This window comes from Falco peregrinus, chromosome 8 (genome assembly GCF_023634155.1).
Source record: "Falco peregrinus isolate bFalPer1 chromosome 8, bFalPer1.pri, whole genome shotgun sequence".
Lineage (NCBI taxonomy): Eukaryota > Metazoa > Chordata > Aves > Falconiformes > Falconidae > Falco > Falco peregrinus.
Window position 1 is genome coordinate 39,363,104 of NC_073728.1, and position 19,507 is coordinate 39,382,610.

General features: G+C 40.2%; 1 protein-coding gene and 1 long non-coding RNA gene across 5 annotated transcripts in view; one reads left to right on the top strand and one right to left on the bottom strand.

The window, feature by feature from the left end:
• Positions 1-5,667, top strand: part of ARHGAP15 (Rho GTPase activating protein 15) — a 332,924-nt gene extending 327,257 nt beyond the window's left edge. For 3 of the 4 annotated variants that reach the window (XM_055812995.1, XM_005242359.4, XM_055812994.1), the window contains one exon: positions 4,381-5,667. In XM_055812995.1, coding sequence (XP_055668970.1) covers positions 4,381-4,564 — 184 coding nt within the window. In that variant the 3' untranslated portion in view covers positions 4,565-5,667. The remainder of the gene's footprint in view (positions 1-4,380) is intronic. The other variant, XM_055812996.1, reaches the window with a different exon arrangement.
• The window catches only part of LOC114013556 (uncharacterized), a 135,227-nt gene that overhangs the window by 38,924 nt on the left and 76,796 nt on the right, over positions 1-19,507 (bottom strand). The gene's annotated exons all lie outside the window — the stretch shown is intronic.

Consider the following 19,507-nt stretch of genomic DNA (forward strand, 5'->3'; position numbering starts at 1 on the left):
TTAAGGCAGTTCACAGGAACTTATACCAAATCAGCCCCGTTGTCCATCGGGATGAGCAGCTCCTGCCGTGACAGTGGTCGCTAGCACAGTTCAGCAAAGGTACAAAACTCTCCAAATGGGCTGTCATGGAGTAATCCGCTTAGAGTGGAGTCGGTTCCTAATTCTGTAAGTTTAGTTGTTATACCAAGAGAACAGATGTCACAACTGCTTCATTTTTTTCTGCTTTCTGGGGAGCTTTCTTTGTTCTCATGCATCTTTAATCTTTCTTAGCCTCTGTTTAGACCTCGGTTTCTGTCTCTCATGGCAGTGATTTCCCTAGTTAAATCAAATATTGGGCATAAAGCTGGGGGACAGGATTCTGATAAGACCAAAACCTACTTTTATCCCTTGGTTCTCAACCGAATTCAGAGGATGGCATTTCCGACACCCTACGTTCTGGTCTACAATATTTTACCAGGTGACCTATTGTTACTCTGGTTACCCCATCATTCGGTAATGTGTTGCCTTTTAGTCATAGCCTGTGTTACCGGTTCTTGAAGAGCAGCAGGACTGTCTTGCTGAAAAGTTACCCTTGGTTATAACTTAAAAACCTAAAAGAGTACTATGGCTAAAACTAAGGGTAGAAATGCACCTAACACTGATCAAACTTAAATCCTCAAAGACTGGAAAAGGCTAAGAAAGCAAGAGTGAGCAGCTCTCGGTGCAGCTGGCGGAGCACAGCTCTTCCCTCCAACACTCCCCTGCTTACAGTAAAACAGTGCCCTTTCCAAAGGGGTTCTCCTCCCTAAGCACACTGACTTCTCTCTCATTTTTTTTCCTGTGTCATAGGAACATTAAAATGTTGAGGAATCAGCATCACTGTTGAAACACTTTCTCCTCCTCAACTCCTAAAGAGTAAAAATTGATTTGGGACCATTTCCCAACACCTAGTGTGTTTGAAGTAATAATCCAGTGTGCTTTCCAAATGTCAAAATTAATAATGATTTTATTTAGAGAGTTTGAAAAGTGTAGGTTTAATGGAACCAGAGAGCCAAACTCACCATACAATGACCCTCTTGGCTGTAGAGTTCCCCTGCTCTCAGGCACATGTTTTCCAGCTCATAGTTGCCTTGGCAACAGCCAAAATATAAATCGCAAGTATTTTTGCTTATATATCTGCCATTGACACTAGAGCCCTCCTATCAGACACTTCTGCTTTTTTAATACATCATTAATTTCATTACTATTAATAACAAAAACTGTATTTTCTACATATCTCCTGATGTGTGATCTTAAAGGACGGAAGCCACACTTGAAGCTCACTTATTTGGGAGGGCAGGATCTTGCACACCATAATGCCCAACAATTTCTTGATATGGTTCCAACATCTGTGGCACCGGATTATAGATTGTTTCTAAAATAATCTTAAATTGATGGATCATTGCTCCTCTCATTTGGGCTTGACAAAAAATAGCTGTGGCATTTCCTTTCACTTTTTGTGTTGTAAATGGTGTATCACTCTTCCTGCTCTTTTTCTTGCCAAAAAAAGAATTCTTTCCCATTTCTTAGGGATTTTCTCTTTTAACAACTCAACTTCATTTAGCAGCTACAGTAATAGCTTTAAGTGTGCATATTTGGTTTTGGTTTGCTTTGACTTTTTGTTTTGTGGACAGATGAAAAAAAATTAGTTATTTCATTGGTAAATATTTGTAATTTTAAAAGGCATAAAGGCCTAAACTTATAATTATTTTATTCAGGCTGGATTCAATTCCTTCCTTCTTTCCCTCCAGTAACTATATTTTACCACAGATTATTTAGCTACTGAGACTTTCCATGTTTCCAAGTTGGCTTGGTTTATAATCTTTTGTTGTTATGGTCATTAAAACAAGTACCAGTGTACAAATAGACAGAAAATTTCAAGAATTTTCAAAATATTTCCTCAATACAAAAATTATTATTCTTGCCTTAGGCTTAGGGGCTCCAAATATATGTGGATGTTCCTCATATGGATGAACCACAACAGATAGGTGGTTCCTTTCCATTTCCAATGCACACCATGCATGTCCTCCCTTGCTTTGTGCCATACCTTAATGTCCTGAGAGGTGAGCAACTGCAGGCCATGTGTTGGCAATGTCTGGACTCAAACAGGACTTTGCCTGCAGGATGGCATCTCCAGGCAAAACAAGGAGAATTATTCTGCTCTAGAAAGATGGCAAACTAGGATGGAGAAGTTGTTCACCCATCCTCCCTTTTCTGTGTCCACATCAGAAACATAGAATCTCAATGTCTTGCTCCGAATTTTACAGATAAAGCCAGTCCCTTCCTCTGCCTTCAGTAAACTGAGCTTTGCCACCACCATTCTTCACCCTGACTCTGCTCATCTATGGTCCACTGCCTCCTCCCTACAAGGTGTTCCTCCTCCAGCTTCATCAGTGCTATCCATTATCAACAGCACCTCATTGCAAAGCCGTGGATGATGCTAAATCGATGATCTCTATAGTTCAAGATACAACTGCTGAATATTTTTGTTTTCCACCTGGTGAACTAGCACATCTACCCATGCTGATGTCACCTGCAAATATTTTGTAAGGTTTCCAACTTATAACACATAACAAGCTCAACAGAAATCAAGTCTTTCTCACAGGGAGGCCCCAAGCTTGATATATGTGCTTCTGCATAAGTGGCATTAAGCAAAACCAACTTGTCACCCCTTTAACAAGCATTTTTAATTGTGGTAAAGAAGCACAACATCCATCAGAAGCACACACAGTCATTTGGCAACAAAACTACTAACTTTTGAGTCTTTCTGAACTCCTAAGAGAAGAGACGATACGTTAATATTACCACAGAGGGAGGATTATTTTTTTTAATTTATAATAAAGATGTTATATTTTAAGAAACTAATAGTTAAGCCGATCTTATTAGTGCCATATGGAGAGTGTTTTGTGCAATGGACACCACAATTACAAGCATGAGGCAGAACTAAGTAATGCTTCCTATTTATATATGGGAAAAAACCACGAATGTTGATGTTCAAGGAATGTGGTAAATGACAAGACTGGCAGAAGTCCACAAGACGATGCTCTTTGCTGTGTGACCCACCCACTAACATGAAAGAAACTTTTTTTTTTTTAGTCACTGAAGCCATTACATCTCATGAAGTTTCCTTCACTTACATGTAGCTTGCTGTAAATTCAGCAACAGCTATGGGAAAACAGAGACAGCTATGATGATTTTTAAATTGCTGTCTGGATTTTAAAAAGGTAAATGAGTGACAATGAGGAGGGGGGGTGGGGGAAGGCAAAACTTCAACAGTCCACTCGGAATATTTAAGTTAAAACTAACAGGTTAAGGAAGTATCCATAAATTCAAACATTTACATATTAAAGTTACATTTAGTTCACATTCCTTGGTAGAGCTGTGCAATTTATTTATAAAATATGTATCTTCATTTACTTGTCTTTCTGACCTGGGATATATTATATGTTCTGGAGGGTTGAGGGAAATGGATTTCTACTTAGTTCATACTCACTGCTGCAGAGATTTATGCAAAACTGCCTACCTAAACTCCATCCATTAAACCTGTATTGTTCTAAGACTAGACTTCTCCATCCTTAATGTCATTTCCACAAGAACATTAAGTCTTAATAAAGACATAAGATCAACTTCTAATAATAATAGCCCTCCTCTCGTAATTTTGTGGGTAATAAAGATATCAAAGGTTATAATCCTTACCATTATTTTCTAAGTCATCTCATTAAGGTATGTGGTCTCAGTGTCTTCCAAGAAACTTTGTGTCAGGATAAGGCATGCAAAAGTCTTTAGTTATATAAATTTCACAATCCGTTTCAGACCATACTAACTTTATTGGATTTAAATTAGCAGAAGGAATGTGTTTCATATGAGCTCTATGTTAAGGGGCTTTTTTTGTTTTTCCAACTCTTTCAGTGGTGGAGACCACGTTAAAAGAAGTAGGGAAGCTTTGCCTGGAGCCACCAAAACTGTTGACACTGAAAATGCTCGGTTCCCTTAGTATAATGACAATTCCTCTTTTCGGTGTCTAAATGTATGCGCTCACAAATTATTACCTTATAGCACAAACACTAACTAATGCTCACTCACCAGAAAGCAGCAAATTATGCTGAGATAATAGGACTGCAAATGGGGCTCTAGACCTCCACCCTACACACGTCTTGCTCTCTGAGGCTGACTCTCCTTTCCTTGGTTGCCGTGTTGGCAGAAGTTCTCTCTTCCCTCCCCCTTTTCTTTCTTTTTGATAACTTAACCAAACCAACATCCCTATTAGGAGAATCAGTAAAGAAGTGCCTCTATGTACTTCAAATACAACAGTGACTCCTTTGACATCCCTCTTTTTAACCAATTCTTTCCTTTTGTCAACAGGATAGCAGCCAAGGAATCCGTGAATCTTATGTCAACACAAAGCTTAGGAATTGTGTTTGGACCAACACTCCTTAGACCCGAAAAGGAGACAGGGAACATGGCAGTCCACATGCTGTACCAAAATCAGATAGTTGAACTTATGTTGAGTGAGTACAGCAAGATCTTCGGCTCTGAGGAAGACTGACAGACAGGGCCTGTTATTGAAAATGTTCACATCTGTCTTGATGTCTAATATTTTTACATTTCTGTAAACATATTTCTGAAATATTTCTTTTTCTTTGAAGTGACAGATGCCTCATTTTGTGAAAACTTAATGATGATTTTGTGTTTAATTTTCAAACATTGGAATAAAAAATATTGTCAACATTTGCCTATATGTATTCTGCATTAACCCTTTGAGAGTTTCATTATGCTAGCACTCCAAGTGTCACTTTTTTTGCAAGCTGAGCATACAGCATATGGCTAAAGACCATAGAAAATGCTGTTTACCAACATATGCAATGGCACAGAAAGACAAATAATAACTGAGATTTGTGGAAAGTGAATTAAAATATGTATATTAAAAGCAATGAATTAAAACAGCGATACCAGATCATTTGTGGCTAATCTGAGTAAAATGTACCTTTCTTTTTGATGTATATTGAAAGTTAAAGACATAATGGATAAACAATTTGCCTACCCCAAGAGTTCAAAAAAGATTATGTTTAACACCTTTAAACAAATAAAAAAACAAACAAAATTAAAAAAAAATTAAAACATAGAATTCACTATTTGCATAACAGTGCCTAACAAAATTAAAAACTAAATTGGAACTTTGGCATTTTTACTTAAATGCAGTACATGAAATGAAGACATTGCATGACTACTCATTTTAATGTAACATCCATTTTGATTCTTCATCACACTGTACATCTGCCTGCTTTCCCCAGCTATCTCATGTTCTGTAGCATTTGTATTGTGCTCCTGAGGATGCTTTATTGGTGAACTACATTAAATTCATCTAGAAAGAACTTTAAAAAAAAGCCTTTTCATATGCCCTTAGGATTACTTGGCTAGACTTGAATCAATTTATGCATTTGATGGTTAGTTTCAGTTGTCATGGATAAACAAAAGGGTAACTGTCTAGAATATATCAAATATTGTTTCATTTTGAAATGTATGTTTCCAGCTATACACATCTCCTACCCTGTTTTGTAAAAGTATTCTGCTGATAAAATGTAGACTTATGTTTGACAGCTTTTTAATCAAGTTCAAAGAGAATAAATAAAACTAATCCAGTGTGGTAAAGAGTCTGTCTGGTTATCGATTTGTTCATAAAATGAAAAATAAACCATGTAAATAAGATGTGTGAAACACAGATCTAGAAGCAAATATTTAAAGCAATTAAAGACCCCAAAACATAGGATTAATGCATAGGTCTGCTGTGCATGAGAGATATGTCTTCAGTATCACCTCAGCAGATCACGGATTACTTCAGTTCTTACTTTGCATTGTTTTGCAAAATACCACACTATGGGGGAAAGGTTGCTTCTCAGAGCGGTCATTTACGGGAACAGATGTATGAGGTCTGATCGTTAGTTAAGAGCAGGCTCTTTCATCAGGTACTAACACAGGCAGAAAGCACCACCAAGAAAACATAAAAATTGCCCCCAAGATGTTTTCTGACTTCACACAGGTCTGAAAAATCAAGCAAAACAGAGGGGTAGTGACCAGTAATTAAAAATAAAAACACAAACCCCCAAAAACATCTCCCCCGTATCACAGACATTCCACATGATCATTTCTGAACAAAACTATAATGTTCTGGAGAACCCAAATTCACTTTACTTTCAAGAAAATATTTTTCATGTTAATGTCAAGCCATGAGTACTTAAACAGTAATGCTTTTCAGCATCGTCGTCTTTAGACTCTTTTAATAGCAACAAACCAGGCGCTGTTTATAGCCTGTGGAAATGACTGGAAGAAAGATAGTCAGAAGTTCACTCTATTCCTTAATAAAGACCATTCACATTATGGCCCCACGGGTGCTCACAATCATGCTATTGAAGTAATTTCTGCTATTACTGGAAATGAAAAGTTCACTTGTTACTTGGATCCTGTTGCACTCAGAAGAAAAGATTCTTAATTAATTAATTAATCTTCCTTAAAGCTTTCTTTTGAGCATGGAGGCTCCTCTCTTCTTGTTTTTATAAGCAAGACAAGGCTTATGAAATGAACGCATATCTTTCTAAGATCAACTGGTTTGGCGGGGGGGGCTGGGGGAGGGTGGGAAATCAGACAAACTTTTGGACACATAAGCCTTTCTTTGGTTTTGAAGGGTTCCTTACATGAATGCTGTACAAATGTGCTGACTTCTCTACTAAATGCTTTGTTAAAGATAGAAGCCTGATATGTGGGTAGCCAACTCTGGGAGGACACAAGTGCCTCTCATCAGAGGCGCATATACATCTGGGGCATATAGCAGATGTCTATCCTTTTTTGTCCCAGCAACAGAAAGGAATAGCCATGCCTTGCTACCAAGCTGCTCCCTTCCCCAAGGGACCAGTTTTCTCCCTGTCTCCTTTAATATCTACATTAATTCACTGGGAAAATTTACTGACTCCACCATTAGTCAAAGAGCCAGCCCTGCAGCTCCTGCCATCAGCCCCTCAGGGCAGAAAGCAGCCAGACAAAAGATGCTAAGAGTAAGGGGGGGGGGGGGGGAAAGAAAGAAAATATTTGCAAGCCTTAACTGCAGCAGGGTTTCTTTTTTCCTCCTACTCAGGTAGGAGGAAACTCTTCATTAACCAAGGTCACAGCCCAGGGCTCTGACAGACTTTCTTTTGTTGCTGGACACATACATTTCTAAAACCCAAAAGTGTCTAAGTTTGGCCTCCATCCGGCATGAGCAATTCACTGAGCCTATATCACCACCATGCCGGTCCTCCAGTTATTACTTAAAAGAATATTAACTATGACCTTTCCAAATTTTTAACAAGTCAGACTTACAGGAGACCATCTTTTTAGGCTCTAACTTCAGCTTGAGAAAGATCACAGGTACAGGCAAGGATCTATCACTACGAATGGTAAATGTTTGGCAAAACGAAGGCTGAGAATGCAGCAGAGACGAACACATTCAAGAATCTGTGTGTTTATCTGCATCTTCTTACTATACAGGGTATCTTCTACTCAAACTCTTGTGAAAAGACAGCTGTGCTAGTAACTGGGGTCACTATAGTAAAAGGAGACATCAGAAAGAGACCTGTAAAGGAACTGAAAAAGGCATTTCCAGCTAGAAGGATTTCTCATTAAAATAAAAATTAAAAAATCAATTTATTGAATCTCAAACTTTTGCATGAAAAATTGTCAGTTTTTAACTCAAGAAATCCAACTGCAAAATAGAACTTTTGAGCGAACAATGAGAAAGACAGACTGACTCACTGAGCTACAGTTAAAAGAGGACATGTACACTGCCCTGAATAACTTTTCATCCCTCTTTTTATTTACATATATATATGTATGTATATTACGAGCAATGCACATTTTAATAGTTCTTTAATACTCTGCTAGGACAGCGACAGTGCAGGTAACATTCAGCCTGTTTTTGTAAGCACCCCATGTTGCAACAGAGCCAAAGACTGCCATTCAGCCCAAGGCACTCCAGAAGTTCAGCTAACCGATTACTACATATTATATATACCATGGGTAGATCTTGAAAGAAAGCTGAAAAGTAAGTTGGACCCACAATCACCACCGTAATCAGGCAGTATACAGATTTTACATGGCTAATGCTCAGAAAAAGCTGTAAGAAAAGCCTTGGGGAACGCACATATCATGGCACGGCAGGTTCCCCTGCACAGCATTACTGCTTCAGAAAGGAAACACGGAGCATAAGGAAGCTGAGCATAATCACAGATGCAGGTCTCAACCACAAGTTCTGATGTAGGATGCATAAATGGGGCCAGGGGCAATGCTCATTTTGCAGAACATAAGAACCTTCCTTAGCACTCACATTGGATTAAAAGAAAAGGAATGCTTCTCTGAGGATCAAAGGCAATACATAAGAAAAATCTCCAGCAAGTGGCCTGTTGAGGTCGGGCCATACCCAAACTCAAGATCAAGTGCTACAGCCGTTGGTCAGTAGGCTTCACCAAGGGAATGCTTGCAGGATACTACTAAAGCAGCAATCTCATTCTTGTGCCAATCCACCATGTGTTATCACAGCAAACGAGTAGACTCTACTATTACTTACATACTGCATGCTACTCTTGTACTCCACAGTTGCATTCTGCCAAACATACCTGAAATACTATGAGAATTAATGCACATTTTTCCTCACAGATCCTTGTTACAAAGGATCTGGCTGCGCAGCGGATACAAAACATGAGCCCTCACTTCATTTTTTTCACACAAAACCTATATTGAGGTTAAAAAGACCTGTGCCTAGAACTCAAGGCATGAGAATTAGGGATGCAATATCACTGCACATCAGTCATGTGGGAAACTGAGGCACAGAGCCAGCCATGGCATTTTAGTGTTCATTTAATTCAGCCCCATTCCTTTTTTTTTTTTTTTTTAAATAGAAATTTTATATTCTACATCCTTGCTTACTCTGAATCCACTGGTATAATGCAACATTTGGGTTGTTGCATCACTCAGCCCAGCTCATCCCTGCAGCCCAGGGGCAGGATAGCCTCAGAAGAAACAGGAACAGGTAGAAAATTGCCTTCCAAACCCTAAACCGTGGTGAAGTTTCCTGGCTTGCCGAAGTTTACTCTTGAACCCTCAGAAACACTTCAGCCATGCAGAGAATCCACTGTTACATGGCAAAGCAGCCTGTCCATGCACCTCCAAAACGCTTTGCACACACTGTAAAACCTGGGGCGATATCTTACACTTTCAGTAGAAGCTGACAGTTTTGTTTAATAAGTTTAAGAGGGACCATAAAACACTGCAAGTTCAGAATGCATGCCAATTAATTACCCACAAAACACCACCATTTTAGAGCCATTGTAGAGCACATTTCAGTTAATAAAAGGCGAACTCATAAATTTCACGATTCTCCTCTGCCTGTGTCAAAATACAATTCCTATGCTCAGCTCCTATCCATAAGTTTCTTGGCTGCATAGCTCGGAGACAAAAGGAGCGACTGTCTCCCCAGTGGTGATTTCCACGTTTTTCACGAGACATTTTTCACGTCTCAAAGCTCAGGTGGTTTCAAAACAGCAGCTCAGAAGCTTTTGGAATGTTTTTTGGTTGTGATTTTGGGTAGGTGGAGGTGTGCCTGCTGCTCTGGAAAGTGAGTGACCATACAGAAAACGGTTCAACCAGCCCAGTGCTCAGCCCTCAGCCTACCCACTGCAGTCAAAAAGGTGCAAGAAGTCCAGTCATTACCTCTGGCTTTCCCACAGGGGATGCTTCTTTGCAGCCCCAGGCAGCAAATGGCTTTAAATAAATGGCTGAACACCCTGTATACATTTCTATCTTTATGTAGTTTCTGTCACTTATTATCCATTTTCAATCCAGCTAGGCTCTTTGTCTTAATAGTATCTGATGAATTTCCCAGGTTAATTATGCGCCATGTAAGAAAATATTTTACTTGTATTGCTTTTAAATTCATTAGCTTTTAGTATTATTGTATAGCACTCAACTTGCTCTTGATTTATGGGAAAGGCTAAATAGGATCATCTGACTGACCTCTTCTGGCAATTCACTCTCCTATATACCACTAACATATCACCTCTCATTTTTCTCTTAATCAGTTTAACCTTCCCTCGTACAGAAGGTCTGCCACACCTCTTGTAACTTGCTCTCTCTTTCACTGGGTGCTGCGCGCATCTGTTCTGCCCTTTTGAACAAAACCCTAAGTATTCAAGGTGAAAGGATCCTTAATGTTTTCATTAATAATCTCTTTTCAGCTCTTAAAAGAATAAAGTTGCTTGTTTGTATCTGACTGCTCCTCTGCACTGAAGAACTGAATTGTCCTTAGTGTTCCCCATGGACCAGATTCACAAGGGAATTTGGGGAATTAAATGTGATTTCTGGTCCCTACAGAGAACATATCAGTGCCACTGGTTTCTCCCATTGTGGTCATCTCACCTTGCAGCTCTCCCAAGTTTGCAGCAGCAGCTTCAGCCACACACCCCTAGCAGTCAGCAGGAGAGAAGGCAGGGTGGGAAGAGGCTGCCCAGCAGCAGATCTGCTCCTGTGCTGCAACCCAAAGCACTGGGAGCAGGAGCAACTGAGGGAAGCTTCAGACTTCCCATAGGATTGATAGTAGTACATTTGTGTGTATAATAACAGCAGCAGCAACACTCATGCCTTATGGTCTGCATCCACCTCCAGCACACCCAATATACATGCACTGGCCAAAGCTCTGTAGGGCCAACAGTTAGTGGCAATTTCCTGGCTGTTCGGGTGGTAAAAGCCTGTCTTCTGACACCAAAACCCAATCCAAATCAAACCCCCTTTGCCACTTGGTGATAGAAAGTTCTACATTTTGACAGATTTTCTGTTGCGTCAGTGTGCATTCAGCCTGGGAACAAAGTCAGTCCTGAAGGAATGAGATTGAAGGTATCTGGTACCTGCCTGAACCACTTTCACCTTAGTTTCTCTGAGCCCCTTGCAGTCTTTGTGATATTGGATTACTCACAGGACACCAGCGTGAAGAATTCTTTTTGCCTTTTGATGTTGCAAAAATCAAAATTAAGTCTATGTCAGCTCAGGGACTTGGACCTGGACTCTACTACAAGACGGGCTAGGATCCCACACACAGAATCAGCTCCCTCACGCCAGCTGCAGATGAGATGGCAGCTTCATAGACCAATGATGAAGCACAGAGGTGATACTGTACAGACATTTGTATCTTACTTTGAGATACACATCTAGCTGTGACCCAAACACAATTTCACAGGTTTTGCATGGACCCAGGCCATGCAGTGCTGCAGGAACGTGGAGCTGATGATCACCATTCTCCATACGACATTCGAGGACAGAGAAAACAACACAATAATGCTGGTTATTTCAGGTATCCTGAGTGTTGTTGGTTGGAAAGCAAAGTGAATTTCCTTTTGTGCTTATGATGTCCTTCACCTCAAACATAAGAGCTGAACAATAAGGCTACCTTAAACAAAAATGTCCTCAGATGGAAAATACAAGCACCTTCTTGAGAACTCTAGTACTATTCTTTTTCACGTCATGTCCCTTTGAAGTGTAGATAGCCAAAAACACTGGCAATGCTTTCCCTCTGATGCTGCAGTTTTTGAGAGTATTATGCACATTGCAGATGCGGTTTTCTTGCACTAGATTGAAAAAAGAAATAATCTTATTAAAAATGTAAAAGGATTTCAGGGTTCTGTGCATACTCAGAGAAAAGAGAGATGTCAACAATAAACATGCCATCTGAACAATACGGAAGGACCTCTGTCCCATGGGCATAATAGATGTTTTGTTAATAACTGGCTTTTATACATTTTTCAAAGGGGGAGGGGGAGGAATTAGTTTTAAAATCAAAATATTTTCCTTACTGGGCAATTCAATATCCTCTCTGAAACACAAGAAGATGAATTGAGACCCAGTGCATTTCCTGGGTTCACATTCTTCACTGATGGGTGCTCTTCCACAGTCAGGACATCCCTAGCCCAGGGACAATGACTTGCTGGTGCTCAAGAGTTTGTCATGGAGCACATTAGCTCCAGCTAATAGATTAAAAAGTCGGGCCTTTTAAGTGGCTTAGGCAGACTCAACACAAGCATTGATGGAAAAGATGTGGGATTTCCAAGTTACTCATTCTCTGTGACTGCTGGATGGGGTGTAAGAAAGAATGAGCAGGAGGAGAGAGGCTCCTTTTTCCACTGTCTGGAAGAAAGCAAGCAGCTACTGCCACAACAGACTAATTTTTTTTTTTTTTTCTTCCTAATTTAAGTCAGCCTTGCTCTGCCAAGAAGAAGCGTCAGCAATGGATAAAGGAGAGAGATGTGACTCTGCTCCTCTAGATACCCTCCACCTGAGCCTGTGTCCAGACCCTCAGGTTTGGCCCATATCAAGTGACAGTTCCAGGGAAGGGTAGGCCTCCAGAGGCTGTTTACGCTTATTTTTCACTGTCTTTTGTCATGATACCATTTTTCTTCACACACAGCCTGTATTTCAGATACTCTGAACCTCTTTGGAAATGCTGTTCCTGGAGTGTAGGTCCTCAGTAAATTAGTTTCTCAAATAACATCCCAAATGGCTTTAAGGAAGCTAGGCAAATGGGTGGGGGCAGTCAGAGACACAGGGTGTATTAAGGCAGAAAGAGCCTAAGGTAAATTTCTTCTTCTATTTTCTGCAGATATATATGACCCATGTTGTTATGGAACAAGCTGTGCATGTTGGGTTTTGGATAGCCTATCTGTACAAATAGGGTCTTTGCTACAGAAAGTGAGTGCTGCTAGAAACCTGTGATCTTGTTAAATGCAAAGAAAGACAAAGGCTCCACCTCAGAAGCAATGCCATTTTTCCCTAAGATCATCAGCAGACACTTGCTAGGAAAAAAACCCCATTGCTTTGAAACAGGTAGTGACGAGAGGTGAGCCTGGAGCTCCGTGGCCTAAGGGTCTGTGGGCCAAGCCAAGACAGGGCTGTGCACTCTGCTCCTGCGCCCTGCGATGGCTGGCATTGCAAGAAACAACCTAAAAAACCTTTCCAGGATGCAGGAATTCCTATTTTCTCTCAGCTTTAAATGCTTAATATCCCAAATCATTTCCACACAGCCAGACCTTAGATTTTACTTGTGAAGGCCAAACCCTTTTTTAATCCTTTTCTTATCTGTACAGCTGGGGATTCATTCATAAAAGATTTTGAACATTTGACCCCAAACATGTCCCAGTACAGAAGGAATCTCTCACTCACATATCAGGTTGGGATGCCTTTTTCTGCCTTAATTCAAGTCTGCTTTGCAAGACCACCAGGGTCACAAGTTGTGCTTCTTGCCTTTCCTATGGCCACTCTCCCATGGAAGCAACCAGGAGAACTTACTGGGTAGAAAGAAAAAAAGCGATCTAATTAAGAAGCAAGAGTGCATCTGTCTCAGGCCACTTGCCAAGATAATGGGGGGGGGGGGGGGGGGGGAGGAATCTTCAGCTGTTAGGCATTGCTACTTTTGGACTTGCTGACTGCAGTAGCACGGGTGACGGACACCTCACAGTCAGGTCTTGGGATGTTCTGTGCTCACCTAATGATGAGGAATTTGTGGGATTTGTCCCAGGTTCACCTGACTATAAATGTGCCAGAGTTCCTGAGGTTTAGATGGCTCTGAGCACATCTCTGATTTACTTAAACTCATAATGCCTAGTTGTCAAAACACAGGTACACGTACAAAATAACAGATGTATCTGGCAATTACCTCCAGGAACCCATGGCCAGGTTGTGTCACAAAGAGCCCAGATGCGACCTGTGTCATAAGTGGTGGGAGGAAAGGGAGCATGCGAGGACACAGCCAAAATGGGTAGACATGTTGGCAGGAAAAAGCTGGATCACTAGGGGTATTTGGCAAATCCCAGATTTTCTGGTGCCCTCCAAAAGCCTGCACTTTTATGGAAAGAAGTCTCCTGAAAACGTTAGACTGGAGTTTGATGAAAAAGCTAGTCCTGCCCGTGGAGCTCATACTCCAGCCCTAGCACATCTCTTGTATGGACAACAACAGTGCATATGTTAGGATAGCTGGAATTGCATCTGTTTCTAAGTTTATTAATTTATTTAATTTATTAATTTCACAAGACCCTTCTGAGGTTATTAAACAAGGGAAGAGGAGGAAGAGTGGGAGGTAGCCAGCAGCCAGCCCTGTGTTGCTACTTTGGCCTCTGGCCAAGCTGTGCATTGAACAAACAAGAGCACCCTTGGCACCATTCTGCCGCCACCGATGAAGCAAGTGAGATGACCACCCGTGTTCTAAATGAGGATAATGATTTTAGCTAAGGCATCATTTTGCCACCTCAGTCCACCTTCTAGAGTAAAAGCAGCCACAGTGGTACCGATTTCCCTTACCCAGTCAGGTCAGTAAGGACCTGAGATGGCTTTTATCATCATTCTGGTTACAGAGGCACAGAGAGAGGCAGAAGTAGAGGTTATTTCGGACACTAAAATCCTTTCAACCCTTTTTCTCTCCCCATCACTCCATAAACCAAGCCTACAAATGCTTGAAGGGCTGTTTCACACAAAACATCTGCGAGAGGTCCAAGCTCTCACAGGAACATCTCTGCTTAACATCCACCATGCTGATGACTGTACCTTAATTACAGTGCATACTGTACCGGTGACAGTAAATATTAGTGCTGTGTGCTACAGAACAAATATCCCATGATGAAAAATTCAAACAGTATTGAGCTTTTCATTAGTGCGGTAATGGCTTTCTCACACATTTAGCTCATTTTTAACTCAACCTGCTAGGGGAAGGAAATGACATACTTTTTGTTGAATAAGACAGCACTGAGATTATATGAAGGTGCGTTTTTATGGGTAAAGAAACGTATGCCACATGAATCTATTTTTATGCTTTGCAGTACGTGCTGATGAGTCATTTGAATGCCAAGTTTCATTAGTAAATTGGGAGTGATATAGCTGGCCCTATGATGAAATAAAACACATGAATTTCATTTAAGAATGTAAAAATTTCAGTACTGCTGCAGAATATCTTAGAACACTAACTAGGATCATAGGACGTAAGGATTAAATCTTCGGGCCCTGTTTATAGAGGGAATTTTGTGTCCATAAAATGCACATTAGTAATACAATCTGCCTGATATTGTATTGTTCTATCATTTCTCTACGGATCATATTAGTCAGTGTCCTGTTAACATCCATTTTATCATACTGTCAGAATATTATATTGAAATGAGATCTGGCACTTTTGGGGTCCTGTGCAAGATGAAAAAATGGGTCTCCAGCAGTCTTCCTCTTAGATATAATTGAAAAAGAGGCAGGCATGAGGGCATGCTGTGATTCACGCTGCCAGAGAGTGATCCGGAATCATTCAGATGATGAGTACATAGAGAATGCCGTGCACAGAAAGATGGCAATTTGCTATACTAATGTTTTGAAAATGAAAATTTCTAGCTGTTTTGCAGAAAAGCTTAGTAGGAAAGGCAGAAGAAAAAAATAATAATAATAAAATCTTTTAGAGTTAAGCCAGATTATTTCTGTTGTTTTTGGAAATGCTGCACTGCATGAAATGGGTTTTCTTGAGAATTGTGTAAAACACAAATGAATGTTGCTTTATTGACCAAAATAAGTATAAAATACAGGAAATGGAAGGAAAACAGCAAATGAAAAAAAAATTCTCTCCCTTTCCTTGAGGATTATTTATAAGAAAGATCCGGGGGCACCTTCCATGCTCCTTAAACCGAATCTTGGATCCTCGATGTGTCCACTTAGCCGTAGGGATGGACAGCTACATACACTCAGTACCTAAAGCCCATAAGACAATATTTCTGTCATCAAGCACAATTTCCAATAGTCCAGCTATCTGACAAGCCCCAGCAGGAATGAAAACAATACTCTTATTCTTACCAAATAGATTATAACTAATGATATCAACATCCTATTCCTTTGGCGTTTCCTCCAAGCTTCACTACCAACAAATAAATCAGAGAGCACTTCCAACCTTTGTTTAGTAGCTATGTTGTCAATATCGCTGCACAGCCAGTATTAAAAAGGTATTATTTTTTTTTCTTGTTATCCTTTGTTTTGACTAGCTTTGTTCTTGATATCACTATTTTGCACTAAATGAAGCAAATATAGTACTAAATGACAGGCCCTCCTTCAGGATTTTGTTGTGAAGGACTCTCAAGCTCATGCAGCTGACCTGGCCCCAGGAGAGCGACCCAGCCAACCGACCTGAGTGCTCTTTCAGAAACTGAACCAAACTCCCGTAAAAATCAAACCCTGCCTTTGGTTCCCACTTCATCAGGGATGCAGTCAGAGCCCTGCAGAGGAAGGAGGGCTGCAGGGCTTGGTTCAGCCTTACAGCATCCAGGGGAACACTCCCTCGTCAAATACATGAGAAAATTTGTTTTAGTGAATATTATTTTCAGAGTTCACACAGTATGGTAACGATGCCTGTATCCGTGTGTTGGAGCAGACACGATCAAAATCAGTGTTGTTCAGCAGGCTTCAAAGGTCTTTTAAAATCTGGTACAGCATCCACATTTTTGCCCTCCATTTTACAGTTTAAGTTCATCTCAGTCATCTGGCCAGCCCTCATGATTCTCCGCATTTGTGGGTGACTTTTTTAAAACATCATTCCTTGTTCTTTTTAATGTATCTGTTTTTACCATTGCTATTTACATTTTTATATGTCTCGGTACACTGCAACAGCCAAAGTGTGATATTTCCAGCAGAAAGGAAGAGTCTCCTTTGCTTAAGAGGAACGGCAGGAACATATGTGCTTTGCAGGGCTATGAGTGACCCAGAAAAGGATGGTTCCTGGGAAAGCACTGCTAAGTGCCACGATGGGCGATCTACTACACGTGCAAATCCAGGTGAACGGGGAATCTTCAAGAAACTCCCATTGAGCTGAAATTGGGACCGTTTTTATAGCTTTCAGTTTTGAGGTCACAGTCACCCGGACTGGAAACTCAAAAATGACTTCAAAAAGGCAAATGCTAACTAGATTTCACACTAGATTTCATTTTACTTGGCATTACAGAAAGAATGCAGGTATTAAATAGACTGTTTCCTGTATACAATAAGGTTAATTAGTAGCAAGGGATGGAAATCAGTGTAGACATAACTCTTTTAGACAGGTATCAAAAATAATCCCCTGATCCCCACAGACCCCAGCTGCACTGAAAGAAGAACAATATAAAAGATTCTTTAAAAGAAATTTTTCAAACATTCTCCAGGTGTCCCAGCTATATTTAAATAGGCCTGTGGCCCCATGTGTACTCCAGCCCTTTCTCCTCTACAGTTCCCTTGCTCCAAGTTAAATGAACAGAGTACTTGCACAGAATTTTGAGGTGCAACATAAAGGATTTCTGTACAAAGAGACGGGGCTTGCAAACCGAGACAGACAGGAGAACAAAAAGAAGAATATATTCTAGACTGAATGGGACTTCCCTAAGCTCCTTATCAATAAGGTTAATAAGGGTCCATGCAATTTACTGATCACTACGATGCAACAACTGGGCTAAAGCTATAAAGAAGCTACATAGATACCAGCTTTTAGTGCTTCTCATGGCCCACCACATTAAAGTCCTTTTACCCTTCCCCTGTCACCCCACTCAAGAGAATAAACTCCAGCCTGTGTGATTGGCCTCACTAAAATCTCTGGTCCGCTATTACGCTTCTACCTGCCCTAGTTAAGCAGATTAATAGTTATTTCCTAGAATTTGATCCTCCAGTCCCTTTGTAATTTAAGCAGCAATGCTCAGATATTTCTAAAAATGTATTTCTGAAAAATACTTTTCCTTTTTTCTCCGGTTTAATTTTGTTATCCTCAATCATATGCATGATAGAAAAAAAAATCCAAACTTCTATCTCCTTTATAAAATACATGTCATATCAAAAAGGTGACAAGAGGGGGAAAAGTAATTAGTGAGTTCACAGAGTTCAGTAGAAAAGTTAAAATAGAGTAACACATTACTTTTTATGTTAAGATTTCACAAGACAAATCTTGCCTGTGTTTTAATTGCATGTGACCCTGGCAGTCCCACTCTGAAATGAAGTGCCGTAAAATTAAAGATGACAGACGCTCAAAACAAGTCTTGTGATCTTGATTAAACTACAAAGACCACACTTTCTCTCTGCTGCAACTCAGATATGATGGGCTGTTTTATTTGGGGAATTGCTTCATTAATGCTTTCTTTGACTAGACATGTTTATTATAAAAAATACTGAATATGGTGATATCTTGCATAGCTAAATAAAGTCTAAAAGAGAAGTAAAAAAATTAAGAATCTTTAAATAACTTCAAGACCTAAATGCTTCTTTTAAAGTTCATGGGCATCTGTAGAAGGAGGTACCAAGCATGTCTGCAGTGTGTAGTACCTATTTTGAAAAGTGTAAGGGTTTTTTCACAATTAAGTCTGTAAGAACCAAATTGATTGTTCTGACGGTATTATCTGACAATTATTTCAAGTTAAATTTCCACAGGCCAAAATAAAATGGGCAGGGAGGGAAAGGAGAGGGAGAAAAAGGGGCGGGGGGGGTGTGGGGTGTGGACGGACACCGACACAACACCAAACCACCTCTTCTTCCAACAAAATTCTTGAAAATTCTTGCTAATTTTTGGAAGTGCAATGATGATAACTAACTGCAACTGCATCTGTGCAGACTTCCAGATCTGTAAGCCTACATGAATTATGTATTTCCAAACTTGCACTGTTATCTAGACTTTGGGACTAAAGAACCTGCAGGACTATATGTACTTCTTTAAAATTAGATTTGTCATATTAATACACAAGCTACATCTTAACACTCCTCATTTTGCAAACCAAGTTATGAGCAACTCCTGGCTTTCTGTACCAATTTTCAGTTCCAAGAATCCAGACATACTGTTTGTTAATCGAGATTCAGCTGAGCAATATTTCATCAATGCAAGCTGCTGGTACCCTACCACCGCTGTCATTATCACCATCGTGACAGAGACGTTAAAGCCTTACTCCTTTCATAGGAACAGAGAACAAACCTTGTTAATAATAATTTATACGCTATTCAGGACTGGGTCCCCAATTCAGCAAGATTCGCAGTTATGTGTCTGATTCCATTTCAGAAATAACCCCACAGCCTTCAGTGGGATTTCCCACATGACTAAATAACGTTCAGTTCAGGAGCCAGAGGAACTACAGCACTTGGTACAGTAGGTGACTGGACTGGACTGTAGGTACTGTAGACATGCTAGGTGACATCACATCTGTCGCACCTCCTCAGCATTTTTCACTTCTGAATGAAGCTGTCCAAGAATTACTAAATCCCTTTGTTCTGGATGTATCATATATTTTCTTTTACCAGTCACATATTTTAAAGAAATAAGATGTACAGGCAAACCTTTAGCCTCATGCCCAGCGAATGCATGGCAATACATCCAGGACAAAAGGGGATGAGGATGAAGTAAGAACTTCTTGCCCCAATTGAAGCTCCCCAGGCAGAGGAAGGTCAAAATCCCTACAGCACA